General features: G+C 34.2%; 1 protein-coding gene across 2 annotated transcripts; it reads right to left on the bottom strand.

Annotated features, from left to right (window-relative positions):
* Positions 1–3: 3 nt before the first annotated feature.
* On the bottom strand, positions 4–14,886 carry LOC123555370 (sulfotransferase 2A8-like). 2 transcript variants are annotated; one of them, XM_045346015.2, is made up of 6 exons: positions 14,757–14,886; positions 9,548–9,746; positions 6,170–6,496; positions 4,068–4,180; positions 3,482–3,659; positions 4–1,153 (listed from the first exon to the last, which is right to left on the bottom strand). In XM_045346015.2, the coding sequence occupies exons 1-6, from the start codon at positions 14,793–14,795 to the stop codon at positions 1,038–1,040; spliced, it is 972 nt and encodes a 323-aa protein (XP_045201950.2). In that variant the 5' UTR covers positions 14,796–14,886; the 3' UTR covers positions 4–1,037. The 2 variants fall into 2 exon arrangements, with proteins under 2 accessions (XP_045201950.2, XP_045201956.2); XM_045346021.2 differs by lacking the exon at positions 14,757–14,886 and adding an exon at positions 11,999–12,126.
* Positions 14,887–25,226: the final 10,340 nt, after the last annotated feature.

The raw sequence follows: 25,226 nt of genomic DNA, 5'->3' as shown, positions 1-25,226 counted from the left end.
TGATCAACAGAATTTTGATAGTATATTGTCAGCGACAGATATGCTTCTGTAATATATGACATTAACAAAACGATATAAATACTATGTCAAAATGAAAATGTAATTGTACATATTGAGGTAAAAATCAATGCATATAGAGTACTTTTTAAATAATTAAAACATAATTGCCTGTGAAATATATTTATATATAACTATAAAAATAGATGATTCTTTTTCGGCATAAAAACAGCCTGTTTACATTTTAAAATATGGCGGATAATGCTCGATCGGTTGAGAAGGGTTGTTTATTTCGTGCTTGGAAAATCAATATGTTCGATGAATTAGATGGTATCAGGGAAACCAATCTTATTGAATTATTACTGCTGCGGTCTACGACTACAACTGCTTTACCTACGGTCTGTATAACTGGTGATACGATTAGATATTCTGTTGTAATTTATTGTAATTGTGACAGGTTTTTTCATGTTTCTGCAACTGATTAAACATTACAGTTTATTCATAGAGCAAAGGCAGCCAGTCAGGGTGCCAAATTGATCTTCTACTTGTACAGACACAGAAATATCTGACCGGAGGGACAGAGTGAGGCAATGCCCCTACAACAGAGAGAGAAAAATCTTTTTAGATACAGGCCTGTCTGTAACTTAGCCTGGATCTTTGCGAATAAACAGTCTGGTCGTTTACCGTTTTCGGTGTATAGCACTGATACACGAGAAGCCGTCTTTCCTAGGAAGAAACATATATATATATATATATATATATATGTAACTGACAAATTATTCACCTCATACATGGGGGATAATAAAAGCCACACTGCCTTCAGTCAAACTTGCCCGCGCACTAAAACCTGGCTTTCTAAGTGTTGTTAGATATGATACCAAAATGTAATTTCAAGTCTACGTACATAGCTAGTTTACATAGTTAACTATGATAAATATATTTTGATAGATATTCAATATATAATGTTAGAATATTACTGTGAAAAAGGGTAGATTTATAGTCTATCTTTAACGAAAATGTTCTTGTTAACATTTAATTTGCTAGCAATCCCATGCTTTGTAGTTGAACATGCTGTTCTTGAATTTCTCTTCCGCCACTGTCTCTATCTTTTCATTTTGTGCCACCGTGAAATGATTCTTCCAGTCTCCGATAATACCTGAAACATAATATATTATTTAACTTTGTTAATTATACATTTCATTCACTATGAAACATAAGAAAACCGAGTATTTCGTCTTTGAAAATAGTCTTATGTATACATAAATAAAATGGCTATGAAATTGTTACTCAGTAATGTATTTTGCAGCTTACGTTTAGTTTTTGTCTAAGACATGTATGTTCAAATCACATATAAATGCTTCAAGATCCACTGCTGCGGAAGTATATTTATCAGTTCTTAAAGACATGATTGAGAGTACACTGAAAATGTGTTGAATGGGTTAACATGTTTTTTTGTTTTGCCTTTATTTTCGAACATGAGTGGAATAAACGATAGCATTGAGAAGAACAGAATATATTACACATTTTCTGATAGACGATTTAATAGATTAAAACGCACAGAAAACAAATAAAGTATAGCAAAGACTGATTCTTTTATAGGGTAAAATGGGATACATTCTAAATAAGTAGTGGTTACGTAGTTACCCTCTTGATGTAAAATACAAAATACATTTGGCTGTTTAAAGTATAGTCAGGCCAAATGTATTTTATGTCTAGATGGTCTCTACCACATTAATAAGGTTTTGCTATGATATGATCTAGTGCCCTAGTTTTTGACCTTAAATAATCCAGTTACAAACACGGATTTCAGAGACGAAACCATTCTGACAAAATCTTATGAAGATCAGGTTCACGATGTATTCTATAAAGTTTAAAAAATAATTTTCTATTATTGATACAGTCACCGAGTTTCTGAAGATAATAACATAATATCTAGCTTGGCCTAGATTCCATAGAGGCAAATATTTTAGCTTTAGGTCAGTCAGAAAATGTAGCATCTAGAGTATTTGCAATGTTTGTTTTTTTTCGTTTACTTTTTCTAAAATAGTGGCCTACTTATCGATCTCAGACAATACATTATTTTAACTTCGCCTAGATTTCTCACAATCATTCCGACAAAAATTTACGATGATCAAATAGCATATGTGGCGTCTAGAGAGTAAAAAGCCGTTTTTTTTTTTTGTTATGTTTTTGTCAGATGTAACCTAGTGACCTAGATTTTGACCACAGGCAATACAATCTGGTTTTCATAGACTAAACATTATGATGATCAAGAAGCAATATGGCCTCTAGAATGTGAACAATATTTTTCCATGTTTAGACCTAGTTTAAGATCACAGGTAACCCAATGTTTTCTAGGTTTTATACAGAATCTGATAAACATTCTGAAAAAGATATATGCTTCATCAAAGACAAAACATGGCCTCTAGAATTTTAACTAAGTATTTTCTATTGTGAAACGTGTTGACTTGATTTTTTATCAAAAGTAGCCAAGTTTTGAATTTGGCCTAGGTTTCATGAACAGAGACATTGTGACAAAAATAAAATATAATGATGAAATGGAATGTGATTTGACCTGGTGAAATATTACAATACCTCGAGTAATCTGATTCCGAACGTGACCTAAAATCATTTTGTTAGTTTTATGAACATTAAATGTGGATTCTAAAATGTTAACAATGTTTTTCTAAGAGGTGACCTAATTATTGACCTCAGATAATCCATTTCCGACTTGACCTAGATTTCTTAATGACAAACATTCTGATAATGATTAATGTTGATCCTGTTGTCCCTAGAGTGTTTACAACATTTTTTATTATTTGACCAAGTGACTTAGGTTAAGACCTCAGGTAACCTTATGTTAAACTTGATCTAGTTTTTAGAGATATGAAGATCAAATAGAATCTCCACTTGAATACTAACAAGGCTTTTCACTGGTTGGACCTATAACTTTTTTGACCTCAGATGACCCAGTCACAAACTGTCACGGGATTTTATTGCGGGTGACTGTCATTGAGATTTGGTTAAAATTATGAGTTCTTCAGTGTTATCGTTCAGATTTCGACTACAGACGAAGAACTCGGTTAAATCTCAACAGTTCATTCTGATTATATACAAAACAAATATTGCAAAGTACAGCTTTGTGACCTCTTTAATACTCTCGGGGTCGGAGGGGTCATGGAAATTGTATTGCATCATTTGTATATAGCTTCATCTACACGAATATATATAGACTGTTAATATATGTCTGTAAAACTAAACATTCTTCTTATAAACTTTTATCAGAAAAATGTATGTCATTCTCAGTGTATAAAAAAAAACCTTTGACCTATCCATTACAGTGTTTTATTGTGAAAATGACAATTCTTTAATAGCTTAAATGTCGGTCAAAAGCCAACATAGCTTTTGTTTGTTTGTTTTGTTTTATGCATCTCTGTACAGGACATTAAGGATACTAGTCTTGTAGATTTTGATATGCCGTTACCTTTCCTATAGAGAATTGACTTTCCTTCCTCATCAATCAAAGGTGTTTTGACCTTTCCGCTCTCTACTTCAGCCTTAAGGTTTGAAAATGAACATTTGTCCAACACAGCTTGAAGTCGATCATCTGAATGATTTAGTCCAAGATAATTCTGAATCCGACGAAGCTGATTCAAACTATCCTAAAAAGACATCACATTTAATATGTACAACAAAATTATGGTCGCTTTGTGTATTTCATTGAGAGTGTAACGCCTTGCAAGTAAGGTATACCAAACCTCGAAAATACGGTGTTGCATTTTGGAACAGGACATGTACTACATATTTCTTACATTCGACCGTTGGAACCGTTAACACACTTATCTAGTCTGCCAATATTTCTAACCTTCTCAAATACTTGTCATTTAATTATGTATTTATCTTATTACTCAAATACTTCTTGTTATTTATTTATTTATCTTTTATTATTTATCAAGATTTAGTCATTATTCCGATCCATTGTTCTAATCAAGGTATGATAAGAAGATCTCTAGATACATTGTACTTTGTAAATAAACACATTATTGCTACGGTATAAACGGTGTACATACCCTCTTCAAGTCTTCATATTGAACCACTAAAACATTCTGTTCAGGTTTCTCTTCGATCTGTTTTTGCCAGCTGTTGTAGTAGTCAAAGAAGGAACTACTTGGGACAAAGGCAACTTAAACATAATATTTTCAAATATACAAATTGTCAAGTGATTCATTTCATGTGTCAATAAAATCTACGTAAATGAAACTGTAACACTTCCAATGCCGGACAAGCTGTACTATTCTCGATATTGGACTTACAAACGTCTCCAAGAACCCCGACTGATAGTGAAATTTTATGTTTTATCAACTATTTCATTACCTAATGTTCGAATCCTAGAAAAATAAGAACAATCATGCTAGTTTATTAAGATCCAGTTTTAAACAAAATATTTTTTTTGTGATTATTTTTAACTTTAAATAGTATTTAAGAATTCATTAATTCAGATATTGGCTTTTTAATCCGAAAAGAAGAAACAAATAACATATTCTAGAATAATCCAAACTAGACAAAGTAATACAGAAATATTATCACTTCTAACACGGCCCGATTTATATTTCTATTTAACAATGATTCCTGAAACTACGTGTTATTATGCAACACACATACACAGTTTGTACGTCACAGTTACTACATCATAGCGTCAAACGTCATACGAGCGCATTGAAAAAGAAAACCACACAAAGCAGACACAGACTTGTTGAATTTTTTTAAAGATATAGATGGTAATCCTTGATAAGAATTGAATCTCAAACTGTGATTTGCTTTTAAATCAATTCATTGTTTATCGTTCATATGCGTATTATTATAGACTGTGACTACAAAAGGAGATGGAGCGCTGTGATAAATAACACACTCCGGTATATTCCGGATTCAAGCTATTCAAATTACTAGAATCTTTTAAGTATATATTGTGTAAAATCATGATAATCCTAACCCTAACTTTTAGTCAGTATATTATACATATTTTACACTAAATGCGTGCAGACATGCAATAATCTTCGTATTTTTGCCATGCGCTCCGATGCTAATGATTTTGTGTAATGAGCGAAAGGATCGCTCCAGATCTGTAGTGAGCAACATCAATTATTATATCACTCAGACTGCGCCCTCGTGATATAATGTGTTTGCATCTGAACTCCAAACAACTTTATTCAACAACAAATCACTAAATATGTATTATTATGCGAGATTTGAACATTCACGAGGATTCACTACAAACTTCACACATCCTATGCGCCAAGAAGTCAACCATGGATATAAATACGTGTTTTAAACTATAAAAACTACTGAAAATACTATGCGGTGTTTATGAAGTAAGAAGTAGCCACTGCGGAACTGAAACACTTTGAAGAAGGATAAGTATGTAACATAGACATTTGCAAACATGTAAAAGTGAAGCTGTAATAATGCTGTTATAAAATAACCTTTTCTTTGGTTAAGAAATGATATATCCCAAGCAGCGATTTGTCATTCAATCAAATCATTATTTGGAGTTTAAATGCGATGGAATTACATATATATAATTAATACGCATCTAAACGACAAACAATGTTTTTATTCAATAGCAAATCACTGTTCTAGATATATTATTCCGATTCTAACACGTTCTCAATGATTATTGTTATGTAAATCCTTGACAACATTCATCAAGTAATTGACTGTTTTCTGTCGGTATCTTTTTTCAATACGCCGCTATGTAGTTTTTGACGCAATAACGTATAATTGTGACGTCAGAAAAATTTGTTATTGTGCATAATAACCCCCCATTTTTTCCATCCTTCTTTGCTTAATAGGGAACCAAAACAGATCCTGTAAGAATTAACACTAATTTAGAGGCCAACTAAGAGAAAGGCATAAAGTTGTCTCTTAACACAAATGGTTTCTTAATACAACATGCTGTGCTCATCATTAGCGCAAAAAGGAACTGTAAACATGGCATCTTGATACAAGTGGTCTTTTAATAGACCTGGTCTATCGAGCAAGTTTTATTGTATCTTTCTTTATCGGTATATTTTACATTGAACATTCTACTTAATCTAAAAATAAGAGACATTGTGCTTATTACTCATAGTTACTACACAGTGTATGTTACATTATGATACTGTCAGTGTCTTACTTTTGCCTTCAATCCAGTAGTTTATATAACTGTTCCAAGATAACTTCATCTCCCCAAGTTGTTTGAATTTCCGCATCTGATGAAACATTGAAACAGCCGTATCCTTTGGGTTTCTAAAAACAACAATCGTTTTCCCGCCCTTTTGAAAATGCTCTGTTGGTAATCGTTCTGGTGGGAGATGTGACGCCATTATTCTATTGCCAACCCGTTTTTGAGGCCATTCCTGATAGTTAAACACATCTAGTAGACAAGGTGCAAATGATGTCAACCCTTCAAGTGGGCCATCGTACATAAGGCAATGTAAAAGATTTGACGTCCAGTGTGTCCCTAAATAAAATGAAATCAGAAAGATAGAGTAGCTATAATAGTGCGCAGCATGCATTATTTATTACAATATATAAAGTGTTTTTTTCTGATATTTTATGAAAGTAAAAACAATTCTGTCATATTCTTAGCCTATCATCATTTGCCATTTTGCGTTTTTCGTTTTAATGTTACGAATATTGCAGTTGCAGTTTTGAATTTTGTTTTCCATTCAGCCAAACAAAGAAAGGCTATAGTAAGGAGAATAAAATCAGAACATCCTTTAATTTTGCATAATGACTGATGTTGCAGAGTGCCACTCAAAATGACGAGCTTTCAGTTGACATATCTTAAGAAATTAATGGTTTACAAACAAAATCAGTGAAACTTTATTCGATCATTTGATAAAATAAGTGCGCCATGATGGTCCTATATCGCTCATCACAGTTTATCTGGCCTACTGACCTAGTTTTTGACCCAAAATGATCAAGTTTCGAATTTGACCTAAAGATCCTCAAGACAAACATCCTAACCAAGTTTCATATAGATTGAATCACAACTGATGCCTTTAGAGTGTTCAAAAACTTTTCCTTTGATTTGACGATGTGACCTTGTTTTTGATTCCAAATGACCTAGATTTATACTGGACCTAGAGATCATCAAGACAAAGATTCTGACCAAGTTTCATGAAGATGGAGTCACAACAGTGGCTTCTAAAGTGTTCACAAGCTTTTCCTTTGACCTGGCCTACTGACCTAGTTTTTGACCCCGAATGACCCAGTTTCGCATTTGACCTAGAAATCATTAAGGTAAACATTCTGACAAAGTTTCATAAATATTGGGTCACAACTGTGGCCTTTAGCGTGTTCACAAGCTTTTCCTATGATCTGGCCTACTGACCTACTTTTTGTTCCAACATGACCACATTCAAATTTGACCAAAAGATCATCAAGACAAACATTTTTACAAAATCTCAAAAAGATTGAGTTACAACTATGGCCTCTAGAGTGTTCACACGCTTTCCGTTGATCTGGCCTACTGGCCTAGTTTCTGATCCTAAATGAACCAGATTCAATCTTTACCTAGAAATTATAAAGTCAAACATTTTGGCCAAGTTTCATAAACATTGCGTCACAACTGTGGCCTCTAGAGTATTCAAAAGCTTTTTCTTTGATTTGGCCTACCGACCTAGTTTTTAAACCCACATGATCCAATTTCAAACTCGACCTAGAGATCAACAAGATTAACATTCTGACAAAGTTTCATAAAGATTGGGTCACAAATGTGGCCTCCAGAGTGTTCACAAGGCAAATGTTGACGGACGACGGACGCCGACGGACGCCAGAAAATAAACGGTCACAATAACTCACCTTGAGCACTTTATGCTCTGGTGAGCTAAAAATCGAGCCGTTATTGATATCTGCGTACGATATATTTCCTCGAGTTAAACGAATATATTTATAAAAGATTTGATGCATTTGAGGTATTTCTTTCACTATATAAGTACTAGTAGTGATTTAAACCATTGGTACTATCACTTTAAATGATGCTGATCTAATTAATTCGGTAACTTAGATTTAGATTTTTTTGTTTTCAACATCAATACAATTTTAAAATGTTGTTTCCTCCAAACTTACCGTCTGACTTTTTTCTTTTTTTATTTAAAAGCAGACCTGCTAAATAATATGTATGTCCGAGTGGCTTCTGTACGTTAGATGATGCCACTTATATTCGGTAGAAATAACAAGTGACCGAGTACTGCAGTGGCAATACAGAAATTCACTAACGGAAGAAAACTTTGTTAGCTTCAAGGCATTTAGGAGCTAAGAAACGAAACCTATTTTACTAAAGTTTCAATAGTGACCTTGGCCTACGAGCATAGATCACGTACGGTACAATTTTTCTCACCATGGGGAACTTTTGTGTGCAGAACTAAGACTTTCCATCAATACACATAAAAGTTATGGAGCAGCAACAATTTTACTTCACCTTTAACAGTGTTCTTGAACTTTGACTGACAACAATGTTTCATATGCACGACACATAGTCTAATCACGAGGAACATTTCTGTTTAGTAATAAAAAAAAAATCCTTCAATGCATATAAAAGTTATGGAGTGGAATTTATTTTACTTGACTTTTCGCCGACTAGCGTAGATCATGTCTAAACATATTGTCTCATCATAGGGAACGTTTATGTGTAGCACTAAGATAATCCATTAATACATATTCAACTAATAGAGCAGAAATTTTAACTTGTCCTTAAACAGTGGCCTTGAGCTATGACCTACAAGCATAAGTCATGTACATGCAGACTTTACATATTGCCATATATTGCCCTCTATTCGCATACCAAGTTTTATGAATCTACCTTGAATTCTTTTTGAGTAATTGCAGGCTTTAGATTTGCGGTCGAACAAACTGACGGAAGGAGGGCATTCCTATAGTCCCCTCCGATGTTCCACCGGCAAGGGAACAAAATGTAGAGAAGGAAACATGCATCTATTTCCAAAACCTGTTCTCGGTCCAGGCTGAATGCTCCGAATTTCCCAGTATTAATATGAAATTGATTAATATGATTTTAAGATTGATCTATTCATTCAGCAGATAATGAGCCAAAACATTCGTTTCATGTTGAGTCTGTATGAGAACTGCGTTCTTTGAATGTGGTTTTACCTGATGAACATTTACCTATACTTCAACAGCATGTTTGGAAGTTTATTATAGATGCCTTAAAAATTAGAACTACCTAGTTCTTTTGTCAGGTAATATTATGTCCTCTTTTTTATATATTATCATACACCACATTATATGTACTTGCTTTTACTATCGGTTATATAAGGAATGGATTCTTACTTATTTATATCGAAATGTATGTTGAAATTAAGTGACTGATAAGCCTCATCTGCCAAAGGATTGGTCTTATCTTACCTTTATATATACCTTACCTAGTATATGATTATTTCGTACTTATCACGGTAAGAAAAATAAATATAAATAATGTTCATAATTATGTCTGCATAAATATCAAACTGACTGAAAACAAAACTTAAAGACGAAATAAAAGGCACTGTACCTGTTTTCATATAGCTACCAAAAAGCACGTCTCCATCTTGATATGGAAAATCCTTTACGTAGGAAAGCCGCGTTTCTAGCCCCATTTGTATTATTTGAATTGGCATTACCATCTCTTCAAAAGTAGCAATTTTAAACTGTTCCCCGTTTTCATCTTCAAGGACAGAAACATTGCATAACGCTTCTTCTGTTTTGTTTTCCTGAAAGATGATAATTCCCCAATTAGATATACCACAGAAGATTGGTATTATATATACGACAGGAAATTAACTTATCATATGTACCTTAGATAATTCACCTATCGTTCATTCCAAACATAATTAACCTATTCCAAAGATAATTAACCTATTAGATATGCTACAGAAAACACCATACTTATATACCACAGATTAATCCCTTCAGATATTCCACACATAATTCACCTATTACGTATACCACATATAATTCACCTATCAGATGCAAACAGATAATTCCTATCAAATATATCACTTAAAAGATATACATCAGACAATTCACCCACAAGATAGCTCTAAAATAATATACATATCAGGTATACAACAAACAATTCATTAATATCAGATATACCACAACCAATTCACCTATCACATATACAACACCCGAATCATTTATCATAGGTCTATATACTGCAGAAAATTCATTTTTTTCATATAATTATACGATAGATTATTAACGTATCAGATACACAAAAGTCAATCCTTTATTATACAAACCACGGGTAATTGACCGTTCAGATATTCCTCAGATAATTCACCTATCATATATTGACAAAAGTATGAACATTTTCACAAACCTTAAATAAATTAGACATGATTTCAGTCCTTAATACGGCAGTTACAAAGATATTCTTTAGTTTTTTAGTCTTTGTGCTAGTTATGTCACTTTATGTACAGATTAATGTGTCGCTAGCAAGTTATGTGTGTTTACTTTAAATTTGTACTTTTTCATAACTAACAACTAACTTTTAAAACTTATGAATCATTTGAGTTAACTATGCAGGTAATCACTTTTTCCAGATAAGAAAAGAACAGTACAATCTCTGTTGACGAGACCTCCGTGCAGCCTAACACCTCTCCACAACAACAAACACCTGCCTACACTATACATCAACATACACATTCAACAAACACCTCTTTACATTAAGTAACTCTTCAATACATCAACAAACACATCTCTACATCAACAAACACCTCTCTTCATCATGTACATCAACAAACACCTCTATTTATATACACATCAATGAATACCTCTCGACATCAACATACTCCCTTCTACAGCAATAAAGCACCTCTCAATATCAACAAACATCTCTCTTCATCAACAAAACACCCCTGTACATCGACAAAATACCTCTCTGCATCAACAAACACCTCTATATATCAACAAACACATAAATGCATCAACCGACACATCATTTCATCAACAAAACACCTCTCAACATCAACAAATATCTCTATATATTAACAAAACACCTTCAACAAACACCTTTCTACATCAACAGACACCTCTATACATCAACCGACACATCACTTCATCAACAAAACACCTCTCAACATCAACAAATATCTCTATATATTAACAAAACACCCCTCAACAAACACCTATATACATCAACAAATACCTCTCTACATAAACAAATACATACAGGCTAATGGGTAAAATGACCTTGCAATATTGTTACCAGTTATTTATGGGTTTAAAAATAAGTACAAACGTCTCATAAAATCATATGACCGGGAGATAAAATTACTACATCTAAAATAATATTGTAAAAACGTCTCGCGTTATTTGATATCCACAAAACGATGTGAAATTCGAAACTAGAATGTCTTGTAAAAATGGAAAACCAAACAAGAAAAATAACTGTTTCAATGACCACAATGTATTTACCTTAAACAAACATTTTAAACGTCCATCGATCCACTGAAAAACACTGTAAAATAAACAGCGTATACATGGAACTTACACATTCACCGAGATTTTCTCACTTGATTATGACAACAGTACACTGTTGTGATTGTTTATTTGTTTAAGAAAATAGACTATATGGAACTTAACACTTGGAAATAAAACAATCTCTAATGTAGCTTTCTTGTTGGACTTATACAGGATCTGCAAGATCCTTTAAAATGCAAACATCTGTAACAAAATAAAATAAATATTGTAGCATATATTACAATGAAATTCACGATACATTGTTATTCTTGCAAGTGTTTATGCATTAGGTTAACAACAAAAATTAAATGACAACACTGGTTTCTGTTTGAATGGATTAAAAACACAAGAACAACCATCGGTAGAACCACAAATATTATGTCAGTTAAAAGGCAGGATTTTAGTATTCAAAGATACCGTTTAAAAATAGTTTCTACTTAGAGTTTATAATTTTTATTTGTTTACCATGAAACAATATATATTTAAAATACCAGTTTACCTCTAACTAAAATAGAAACGTCCGAACTGGTTAGCTTTTTTATGGTTTTGAAAATCGTCTTAAAGTTTCTGCTTTGGTGTTCGGCATATATGCCAACTCCTGCCCTTGCACGGTTATATATCGAATAGAACCTTATCTTATTCATCAACGACAAAGTTCAAGTCCAGTGATGCATGCGATCATATTTAAAGAAAAAAGAAACAAACAACAAACAAACAAACAAACGAGTTTTACAATAACAAATGTGTCGGTTTATGGTGCGCACATGAACATAGTTTTAGATTTCTTGTGCAATGATGTACGTGGTCATATAAAAGAAACATCAAACTTCCAGATACAATTTATTGTGCAATAGTCCACGTGATCTTGTTTACAAACAAAAAAATTTAGTTACTTTTCTTAAATAAATTAGCAAAATATATATATTTAGCAAACTGTAAAAGAGAAAATGTTCCATAATTGTATAAAGTTTTTCATTTTACGACTATCTTCATAGTAGTTTGTCATACATTAATTGTATGTAACTTATACCCTGTTAATCATTATTTTCATAGTTTTCTCATATATTAACTTTTTGAAACCTTGTTTTGTACCGTCATATTACAATGTTATATCCATGTTCGGCAATGAACATATTGTATGTTTTTGTCTAAATAAACTATCTTGAATCTTGAATCTTGAAATCTTGTGCAAAGATTAACGTGATCATATTTCTTGTGCTATGATGAACATGATTATATTTCTCGTGAAATGATGCACGTGTTCATATTTGGAAACAAATTTCTTGTGCCATAACGCATGCGACCATATCAACAACTTTTTGTGCAATTATGAATTTAATAAGATTTGAAAACAAATAAACAAAGAATTTCTGATACAAATTTATTGTGCAATATCGCACGTGATCTTATTTGCAAATTTCTTGCGCAACTATGGATCTGGTCATATTTCTTGTTAAATGATGCAAGTGATCATATTTCAAAAAAGTGACACATCTTTATTGCGAAAATGCACGTGATCATATTTAAGAAAAGAAAAATAATATCAGCAAACGTGTTTTTCTGCTACATATTTCTAGTGCAATGATTCACATCCTCATTTATAACTAAACAGCAACTTTTCAGTAACTGGCTTCTTTTGGTGTGATGCTATAGATAACATATCCTGTGCATTATTTACTATTGCACGTGCTAATATTTCTTGTTCAGTGATACACGTGATCCGTTTGTTTTAAATGAAATCACTGACAAATTTCTAGTTCAACGGTGCATGTGATCATATAAAAAACAACAACAAATTAACTCTTTTTTTTAAGTTTTAAATTTCTTTTGTAATAGTGCATATGATCATGTTTGTAAGTTTCTTGTGCAATGATGCACGTGGTCATTCTTACAAAAGATGAAAATAAAAACATTTTCAGATACGTATTTATTTTGCAAAAGTGCACGTGATTTGATACACAAACACATGTTTTTCAGTTATATTTCTCTTTTGTAATGATGCACGTAAACTTATTAGTAAATTTCCCTGTGCCGTGATGCGCATGGTCATATTTCAGGTTCAAAATCTAGTGTGCAAGGTGCACGTGATCTCATTTGCAAACAAAAATTTTAGAAAAGTTTCTTGTACAAAGATGAACGTAAACATATTTCTCGTGCAGAGATGGACGTGGGAATGGGAGTGCAAAATCGAATTTTCTTATGAATATTTTATTGTGAATTTCTGTTGCAGGGAGAGCTTATGGTAACATGTCCTTGTGAGGGGATATACATTATAGAAACTGGAGATTAGAAGAAACGTTTTCAATTACAGGGGCTGTACTGTGATGCAAGTGGTACAATTTAAATACAGTGTAATTGCAATAACACATGTCCTGTTTGAGGAAGTACATATGTGCACATGGTAGTGTTTAGGGTACATGGATTGGTTATTTATAGATGTTCTGAACACCAGTAACCATGTAAGTGGCATTGTTTATAGTTTATACACATACATGTGGAAGTGATACTGCAGCAGCCGCAGTGTAGAATGCACCATTTAGCAAGGATTTTGAGTCGAACTTGTTTACAACGGGTATGATTAAAGCGCTTCGAATAAGTCTAGCAAGCAGAACTTATAATAATTATGTATTCGGTGAATCATAGTATTACGAAATTTATGAAATATGATATCACACTTCAACTGAGACAGTTACACACTTGATTGTAAAGTTTTAGATCTACGGGAAAGGTCAAAGGAAGGCTGTGTTATCGGATGAAAGATACAGTGTCATTATCAAGGAAACTTACAGTTTTCTTACATCCAAAACTATGATAGATGAGTGGAAACATAGGACCTCTATGTGCCCCGATTACGATGCGTAACTAGGTCTGACTCAGTTATTTCAGTCAGATTTCATGAAGGTTTGGATATTTCATTTTTTCTTTTAAAAAAGAAAAGTGTCAGAACATATGTTGAATATACATTCTTATGTTGTCTTTCTCCTTTCTTTCTAACATTTTAAGAAAACTCACAGTGTTCTTAGATTCATTTCTATAATATATGAGGGGAAAGATAGGACACTTGAAATACATAACTATCTGTTATGTTTTACCTATTAACAAAATCATACTACTTAATTTGCTAGCTCCGTACCATTCAAGGCAATTCACTTTTTGCAACTGTTATAACATTTTATAATAAATTCAGCCATATAATCGCCTTGACCGATAAGTAAGTAAAAGCATCTGTAACATAGCATAAATTAAAATTACATTACCTCAGTTTTTGTTTTATCCATAGCCGTATCTACAGACATTATAGAACATATAAACTCTAACGTATACTGCGTTAAGCTTTTGTATTATGAGTGGCAGTTTTTGCAGCTTGTCTAGCCTTACAACAGCGACTTTGCACAATAGACGTTTTGTTATTGATTTATCAAATTACACCGTGCATTACAGATATAATAGATATAATATGCACCAGTTGATATGCTTCAATGCTGCTTTTGTCGTAAGATTTTCTAACCCTAACCAGACTTAAGAGGAAGTAATTCGTCATGCGCGCGTGTGTGTGTCAGTATAATTTGTATATTTGATATCTTGATGATAACACATAAGCACAGATAGTGCTTGACTTACTTTTTAGGCTACCATTGCTATGATTATATTTAAATTGCTAAAAATGATAGGATTTGGGTCATTTATGGACGATTTGGATTCATTATAATGATAGCTGGATCTCAGCATCACACATTATTTCATATACAATAGTTAAAGGGAACCAGATATGTGTTAGAATAGGTACTCGTTGTAAAATACTATGTATAAATTTGAACCAATCAGACACAAGTTATGTAAATAGCACCAGTCAAAGCTCACGTCTGCTAAGGTATAAATAGGTAGATGGAAGACAGAGATATCATTCTGTATCCAGCAATCGAAGAAGACACATCGAGGATTCAACTAATAATTAATCCCAGTACCTTGATGAGGAAGTTATTGCAACTACACTGTCAGGGCGGATAAATTACTAAAAAGACTAAAGAAGAGTTGCAGAATTTCAACAAGGTTTCGAGCTATAGGGCCAGCGCATTGGAGTTTTACCTTAAGGGTAGTTGAATGCTATAGACGATAGCAAATATAAGCTGAGCACATGTAAGCTGAGGCAGAGACATGGGTGTTGGTGATCTATTGAGAAAGTAGGAGAGTTCCAGCTTATAGACGAGGTTCAGCGTTATTGGCGAAGTACAGCTAAGGCATCAGGGTTGTACCTAGATGGTAGCTGAATGATATAAGTGATAGCATATAGGCGCTTAGCATCCAGGAGTCGGGGCAATCTTATTGAGTTGTAGCTTTTATTAAGAGAACATAGACTGAGCATCTATGAAACATTGATTTTTGCCTGATTCCTGAAATTATCTAGCTCATAAATGAAATCGTGTATGAATCATTGGTACACGAATCGTTAAGTCAAAGTGGCCAGAGGAAAATTCTATATACGAGATATTTGGTCTCACCAGCTATACGTTTTAACAAAGGACATCCTACATCGTTTGTCAGCTAGTCTAAGACATAGTCACCTTAGCGATTGGACCCATTCCATTGTTCAAGATACTAAAGGCGTAGGCACTTCCCTGGGTCATATAACTCGTACCCTGACAGTGTGTGAGAGGGTGTGTGCTAGAAACATGTTCTTGTAGATTCTATAAATATCAATAAATCCAGATTACGTTTTATTTTAAGCCTTGTTTGCCTATTCACAATATACGATACTTGAATACACCATGAAATTTGAGTATACTAGCTGACGAAAGTTTAAATGACCACTAGCAAGGATAACCGATGGGTTGTATAGCACTATGAAAGGAGATAAAACAAATTGTGATGTTGCATCATGAAGGTACTGAATCCGTTATTATGATCGTCAATTTCCGTGCTATATCGTTTCATCTAGGAAATTCGTCTTTCTTCGGGTTTAAAATAGGTCAACGCGCACATGGCTTTCCGAAAAAAGAAACAGAGAATGCCGAAATCGCATACGTAAAATACCGAGTCTACTGATTGCTATTACAAGTTCACTACCTTTAATCAATAAAACGATACTCTAATACCAACACTTTACAAAAACATGTGGTAAAATATACCCCCAAAAAATGTGAGTTAACGATTACGAAAATAACTCGATAATCGCGCTGAGAAGAATATAGCACTTTGTTTTGTTTATGACGATATATATTTATATTACACTGTTTTCTATATAAAGCTATGCTTGTTACATGACATTATATAAGTTTACAATGTACAAATGATGTAAGACTTAGTGTACAGTTTGTTAAATTATTAAATGCTGCTTATGGTTAATTGTACGCAGTTTTATATCCATGACAAAAAATCGTCATATGTGTTTGTGGCAATGGACATTATACAACTCTAATACCGTATGGATTGGAACTTGAACCTTAATTATACAGTCAGACGTATGCAATGTACATTTGGTGAAGAAAGTCTTGGAACTAACTGGCTTTCTTATGGTAATACCATATAGAAATAAAGATCAGTTATTCAGTCATTTCTATGGACTTTGATTTTTCTACAAAGCAAAATACTTCCAAGTAAACAAAAATGGCTGAAACTCATGAAACTTTATTTATACATACCACACTTTTAACTTCAGCAGTTTCAGACATACAATATGTGAATTTATAGATCGAAAAATATGTAATAGATTAATAGATTATCTGTTAACTAGAGATTATTTATGTTCACGACAGGTAGTCTGCGTTTTATTCAACCTGGAGGGGCGGAGTTAATCTCTGACTTATGCAAACAATGGTAATCTCAATAAACGAGCAAAAGAGGTAGAGCAATATATTTGTTTAATTCCGTAATCATTCGGTGATCAACGACTAAAATGCAACGATACATTGGTTACAATGTAAGGGAGATGTCCATTGAATAAGAAATCAGGTTGCCGAATATACTACCTAGCTTGCACAATAATGCAGAATAGTCCATTGTAGAAATTTAGCAGGGTGAAGGTTGAGATTACTAGTAAGCAGAATGAGACAATGTATCATGTACACAATTTTGAAAACCCTGTACAGCCGAGTACTCACAGTATTTTTATTAAATAAAATATCTCGATTGCTCTTTATTAAGTTAATTCTCTGTCTTGTGTAATGAATTACAAATTACAAAAATATATAGGTCGCTAAAAGGAATAAAATTTTCTTACCCACTTTTAAGTTTTCGATCAAGGCTTACAAATAGAGGTAACCGGCTATACTGTACTTTATTCGTTGTTCCCTGATATAAGGCCTTCTGTCACAGAATTTCTGAGAGAAAAGTTTGCTTCTGAATCAGTTTATTAAAAACAAATGTCCAGGGAGTATATCCTTCTGGCAATGCTGATATAAGCCTATAAGCATGACAATAAGGGTATAAGATTAATACGAAGGCAGAGAGCAAAACTCAACGATACTCTTCCCTCATGTAGGACACAGTTAAACTTTTGGGCGCAAGGAGTTACACCTAGCCTAGATCAGCACTACCGATGGGTAATTCCCTTTCTTGATGTTTGTTTGATCATTTTAAAGAGTCACATTAGTGTATAATTATGTTTATATAATGTTTGAATATAATAGAAGAACACTAACGTTTATATAATACTGGTTTTGACAAAAATGTGAACATTTTTATAACCTTAAATGTAGACATGATTTTAGTTTATAATTATATACAATTAAGTATCGCAAAAGATATTCTTTAAGTTTTAGCCTGCTAGCAGCGAGTGAATCTGCCTTTGCGACCAGTGCAGACCAAGATCAGGCTGATCAGGCTGATCATGGTCAGCATTGTTTGCTATTCAGTCAGTAAATTTTCAGTGAACGCCCCTTTGAAAAATAAATGGTATTGGCTAAATTGGTTGATGGACCAGTCCATGTTAGAAATTTAGCAGGCTAAGGGTTAACTTTTTATGTCTGTGCTAGTTATGTCATTTTATGTACAGAGTGGTGTGTCACTGGCAAATTATGTGTGTTTACTAACTAATAACTAACTTTTAAAACTTAATATAATGTGCCAAATATTTTTCTTTACTAAGGTGGTAGTCAATGATTTCAGATACAAAACACAGTTCAGTCTCTGTTAACTACACCTCTGTGCAGCCAAACACCTCTCTACAACCGCAAACACCACCCTACACTATACATCAACAAACACTTCTCTATATCAACAAACACCTTCCTACATCAACAAACACCTCACCTTCCTATATCAAAAAATACCTATTTACAGCAGCAAACACTTCCTTATAACATCAAACATCTCTCCACAGCCAACATCTCTATTAAAGGTAAACATCTCTCTAGAACAGTAACCATCTCTCTACACAAACAAACACCTCTCTACAACAGCGAACACTGCCTTACACCATCAAACATCTCTACAAAATGCATCGCCTCTATATGATGAAAAACACCAATCCTCAAAAGCAAACGTCTCTCTACAGCGCCAAATACCTCTCTACAACACTAAATCACCTCTCTACAGCTGGTTTTAACTTCACACTGATACAATTTTAGGCCGTACGAAGGTTTTCCAGCTTTTGATGGTGGATTAAGATCCCTTGTATCCTCTGAACGTTACTTCAGGCATGGCTAGGCATCTGGATAGTAACGCTTTATTAAACGTAAAACTACTAGCGTGCATATTTAATCACAAAAAAATGATATATTGAAGAACCATGTTTACATATCAAAGCAATTTGAAAAGCTTTATACGCCTGCGGAATAATTTCACGAGTGCGAAACCCAAGTGAATTATTACACATGACGTATTAGCGATTCAGAGTGTTAAGATATATTTAAACATGACCTTACTATGTCTTATTTCGATTCTTAAATCGTTTTCTGGCAAGACTTTTAAAGTATCGATTTAGTGCATGTAGTAAATACTGTATACATATATGAACAAGTGAATAACCTCACCGGTGGCCGTGTTTTTAACAAACTAGAAATATCTTTGAACTAACTTCGTATTTGGTCACTATGAAACATTTCTTTGATATTATTTCAAGTGGATTCCACAGCTACAAATAATTTGACCATATTTTATAGAAATGAGGTAGATCATTTACTAAGAGTTCCAATGATTTGACCTGGTGACCTAGTTTTTCACCCAAATGACCAAGTTATAAATTGTTCCTAGATTTAACACAGACAATTGTTCTCACATAGTATCATGATGATATTTATGAAGATAAGGTATAAAGTTTGGCCGTTTGAGTATTAACTGGGTCTTTCTATCATTTGATCTAGTGACCTTGTTTTGACCTAAATAATATACATGTAGTTTAAAATTTGACATAGATTGTATAGATACAAACATTCTAAGTTTTATGAAGGTCAAGCAGAAAATGTGGCCTCTAGAGTGTTAACCAGACGTTTTCAATGACTTAATTTAGTGATCTAGTTTTCTACCTCAGTATCCTATTGTTGAACCAAGGTTTCATAAAGACTCGTATTATTTCAAAGATTTATGATGATAAAGTAGAATGTGTGATTTCTAGGGTGTTAAGAATGTTTTTCTATAACTTAACCTGGTAACTTAGTTCTTTATCTCAGGTAAACCAGAACTTTAACTGTTCTGACAAAGAATCATGATAATCAAAAACACAATGTAATATCTACAATGTTTCTAATATTTGACCTGGTGACATAGTTTTAGACCTCATACAAATCAGCTTTAAACTTGCCCACAATTTCATAGAGAGAAATATTCTGGCAAACTTCAAGGAAGACCAAATGAAAAATGTTGCCTGTAGAGCGTTAAACAAAGTATATTTTCTATGATTTAACATTGTGACCAAGTTTTTGACCTGAGGTATCCAAGATCTTACATTGATAGGGAGATATATGAAATCAACTGGACTTAATTTTTATTTTCGCTGCAGTAAACAAAGCTAGGAAAATGACTGTTTATGAATCATATTTATTTTAGCCTATTTTATATGAATTTATTCCTTTGAAATGAATGCCTAGCAAGTGCAAATTAATTGTTATTTCAGTACCAGGGTAAAAGATTCCTTCGAATGTCAAACTGTGGAAAAAAACTGTAAACAATAATCTGTGTCATATTTAGTGACCCGCCAGAAAACATTGTGTGTGTTTTTTAAAGAATTGAATGGTTCCTAAGTGCTCAGAGGCTAACTGTTGTTCGTTTCTCGTCCCTCCCCTCCCCTACTCCCCTTAACAACGAAACGCTAACACACTGTCTATTTCTATATCTATCACCTGACTGAAAAAGAACAGCCAATTGTATATTTTATATATCTGATGTCCAGTGAAAATAAAATGTACATTCTTTTTTTATATTTCAGACAGGCGGGAAGATAGATATCTAGGAGTTTTATTTAGTTTATAGTAACAACTAGAATCCAGATAGAGCATATGTTTCGAATAAACCAAACCATCACAGGACATGTGTTGCGACATTCAGTTCGCGACTTCCGTTCGTGACCTTCAGACATTCTGCAGTCAATGAACATTCCAGCACTCAAGTACCCAGATTTTAATGTGTAACAGTTGCAGTAAACGTATTCTTCTGTACATTTAGTATCTGTTGTAATATATATTGTTGTGATTTGTTAATAGTTTCAGTGAAACTTTCATCATCCATGTTTTAGAACTATGTAGGTTTTGCCACCAAGGAATTATATATTCTAAGTGCAAAACATTGATATATGATTTTGCAAAATATATTTTGTTTTATATTACAAAAGATTTGTTTGGCTCAATAAGTATCTTTATAATGAAATATTCTGAGAGTGTTTTGCACAGTCAGGTGCGTTGGTGTAATTTCAATATCCGTGTTCTCAGTAACATGAGACAGAGGAATCATTACATGTATAACACAGCAAGCACCTGCTGTGATCATCGGGTGCTTAGTGCACGGAAGTGTCTTTTTGTGAACAGGTTTGCATCTAAATTTGGTTACAATTACAATGTTCTGAAATGTGACATTCCAATCGCTCATAGCAAGTCATTCACTTACACTGTGCTGTTCAGTAAATCGCAATCTTTTTGAAAGCATATGTTATTGAGGCAGTCATTTGATGTTATCATTTGTTGTATTGGTTGTAACTGGTAAATAAATCATTAATTATTATAAAGTTTGTATGTTTAATGATGTGAAAATAATTTGTACAATGTTGTCCAGAGTCCCATTTAAATGTGGAATAAATTGGGTTATTGCAGCAGATTACAGCTCCGGGCATGCTGTTTAATTACAGGTTGGGGGATTTCGATTATGGTTTCGATCGTTCGTAGAATGTACCTGAAGTTGTTATAAAAGCCACAACTGACGAAACCAGAATTCTATCCTATTGATGGACGGTAGTTGAAATACATCCTCTGTCCATGGCCGTGTTAAGCAGAACTCAACTAATATACATATGACATGACCAAAACACAATTTTGAGACATCGGTAGATGAATTCATACAGTACATGTTCATTATCTTTGTAATTATACAAGGGGTTTCCTACAAACTTCTAAAAGTCTTTTTTTCCCAACTCTCACCAACATCATGATTATTACGGTTCATAACTCTGTCTACAATATTTCATTAATTACTAAACCTGTGGTTAAAATCTCGACTAACATCCATTCTGATTTGTAACTAATTTGAATTTCTTCACTGATTTGGCACAGAAATGACAAGGTTGAACAAATACTACATGAATTACATGTATGTTCTAGCCTTTCTCGAAAGTTTACTATTATAATGGTTCGTTCTCGATAACTCGATAGAATAGCTTTAAATATTTGTCATAACACATGTCATAAGGTACGGAATACGAAGAATGCGTCGGTTCCCAACCATAAAGAAATAAGATGTCCATACCAAAAATGAAACAGCTTTTGGTAGGGAAAGTATTGTTACTTTTCGAAATTACAGCTTTCGATGTGGGACGAAGAGCACCATACCAGCCTAATAGTGTTCTACATACACCTTGGGTTCTGTCCCGAGACCCTAAAGAGATGACATGAACACTTCCACAATAACATCAAATGATATGATTTTGTTTGTTTGTTTTGGGTTTAACGCCGTTTTTCAACAGTATTTCAGTCATGTAACGGCGGGCATTTAACCTAACCAGTGTTCCTGGATTCTGTACCAGTACAAACCTGTTCTCCGCAAGTAACTGCCAACTTCCCCACATGAATTATCAGAGTTGGAAGACGAATGATTTCATACACAATTTCTTTGATCAAATCGTCACGGAGAACATACGCTCCGCCCGGGGATTGATCTCGCGACCCCACGATCCGTAGACCAACGCTCTCCCTACTGAGCTAAGTGGGCGGGCTTGAAACAGAAGCTGGCTTTAAAAGTGTTCAAATCAGAGTTATTATTATTGAGCTGTACTCATTATCTTGCTACCATCTATGTCTATTTGATAATGGCATTAAGTTGTGATCAATGGATTTAAAATGATTGCCCTGTATGTTCCAACATGTGAAACATTTGAATACAAGATGGGGGATAATTTTGTAATTTCTTCAAGGCAGCATTATAGTTCAATCAATTGTGATTTTCCTTTTCCCTCACTTCCACCTAACATTGTGTAAATTTAGATTTGCTTTACTTCGAGACAAACGGCGAGGGGACGTGGTCGCGGACGTGATAAAATTATCCAAATACTCTTCTTGTTGGAGTATGATTATGAATTATGTAAACACACATGCATACATGAAATTTATTTATTAACATTATTAGAATACATGTAAAACAGAATAACAGCAATTTCATAAACACTAAGTTAAGTGTGTAAATGGAATGTATAGAGTAAAAGATGAGGGAATGAATCATATGTATAAGTGAATGTGAATAAAAAGTTTGATTTGAATAAAAAGTTCATGGTCGAGTAATCCTAGAACACATAACATATATAACAAAACATGCTATATGTAGTAATAATAACGCTAAAATCTATGGAGAATAAATGATCGTATATTCTTTCCGACTTCATTATTATGCTTTAAATTCAAATGGTGTCAGTAATAGTAGCCGTGAATGGCTCCAAAATTGCCGATTCATGATTGTCGCAACACTAAATTTTGTGCTGATGCCAAATAATGCCGAACAATCACTTTGTTGAATTATTTCTGGGATCCATTAATACTTATCGATATGTACTTTCGACAGTTTCCTTCACAAACTATTCGAATCATTCTTCTTTCTGGTAACTACTGTACTGTATTACCACAAGTTATTTTATGAGATTATACGTAATTAAGATAAGAACCTCTTGGATGACATATAAAACCTTAAACACGTTTTTCTTGAATTTTCACGTTACCTCCTTTTGAGATAGCGTGTTATATGGCACTCACGTAAATCTAAGAGACTATTGATTAAAATAAAATACAATCTAAAATCATAGTTAATAAATTCATAAGAATAAAGAATATTAACATATTCAAGTAGAATCCTAACTAATCTAGACATTGAAACATATACTAAGCCCCATCCCACCCACTTTAACAAACATATTAACAAATATCATGAAACACAGGGTGTGGCAATTTATCTGCTGATGCGTCAAGTGTGGTGTGCTGTGTGTTGTGTGCTTGTCACCTTCCGCTTTCAGCCTCCACCGCTGGCTAGCCTTCTGGTGAAAAAGGAGCCGAGTGCGTAAGTCTTCCCTGCCAGTACATAGCCTCTCTGCAGACAAGCCCTTTTGCAGTGCCTCTGAGTTGGCGCCACACGGTAACTGAGCACCTTGCGGCCTCGGGCAGAACTGCAGGGGACTCGGAGGAGGTCTGCCCCCAGACATGTGGCATGCCAGGCCCACCGGTGTGTGGACACGCCCTGATGCCTATGAACAGACCCCCAGCTATGGGACAAATAGCTCCTGTGTTCCCAGGATAGGGTTTTAACTCGGAACTAAGGGTGAGGTAACCCCGAAAGAAACCTAGAGAGTTGAAGACAGAGGTGCTGGGCCATTGGCACTCTCTTGACAAACCACAGCACCATGCAATATCGCTATGTCTACACAGCCAACCGGTATTCAACAACGTGGTGCTGAATCTCTGACGTCCATCCTGGGGGATTCAGTGCCGGGCTCTGAGCCTCGACAGAGTCCACCCACAGCTACTGGGGGTCCCTCCTTCAATCCGCAACATGCAAAGAGAAGAAGGAGGAACATACCAAGGAGAAGAACCAATCCACATCAACCTTTCAGGCTGATGCATTGGAATGCGGAGGGTGTCTTCAACAAGAAAGCTGAACTTGAGCATATCCTCCATGAGAAAGACATCAATGTCTGTTGCATTCCGGAAACTCACCTACAGCCAGAGAAATCCTTCAAAGTCAGAGAATACCAGTGTTTCCGCTGTGACAGAATTGGCAGACGAAAAGGAGGCATCATGACATTGGTCAGGAACAACATCAGCGCTGTCCAGACCAACACGCATATGGATGACTCCGAGTTCCAAGTTCTGAGCCTCAGAAAGAACGATTTCAGTTTGAAACTTGTGAACATATACTCTCCAATGACAAAGCTCTGTCCCTTGACAAAGTTACAACTGATGAAACCAGGTTCATCATTGTAGGAGACTTTAACAGTCACTCACAAAGCTGGGATATGACCACCTGGATAAACGTGGAGAGGAAATTGAGACCTGGCAAGATGATAACAAGCTAAACCTCATCAACAAGCCAGATGATCCACCAACTTT

Source organism: Mercenaria mercenaria, chromosome 15, assembly GCF_021730395.1.
Source record: "Mercenaria mercenaria strain notata chromosome 15, MADL_Memer_1, whole genome shotgun sequence".
NCBI classification, from domain to species: Eukaryota; Metazoa; Mollusca; class Bivalvia; order Venerida; family Veneridae; genus Mercenaria; species Mercenaria mercenaria.
Note: the sequence above shows the minus strand (reverse complement) of the source record. Positions and strands in the feature narration are given on the sequence as shown.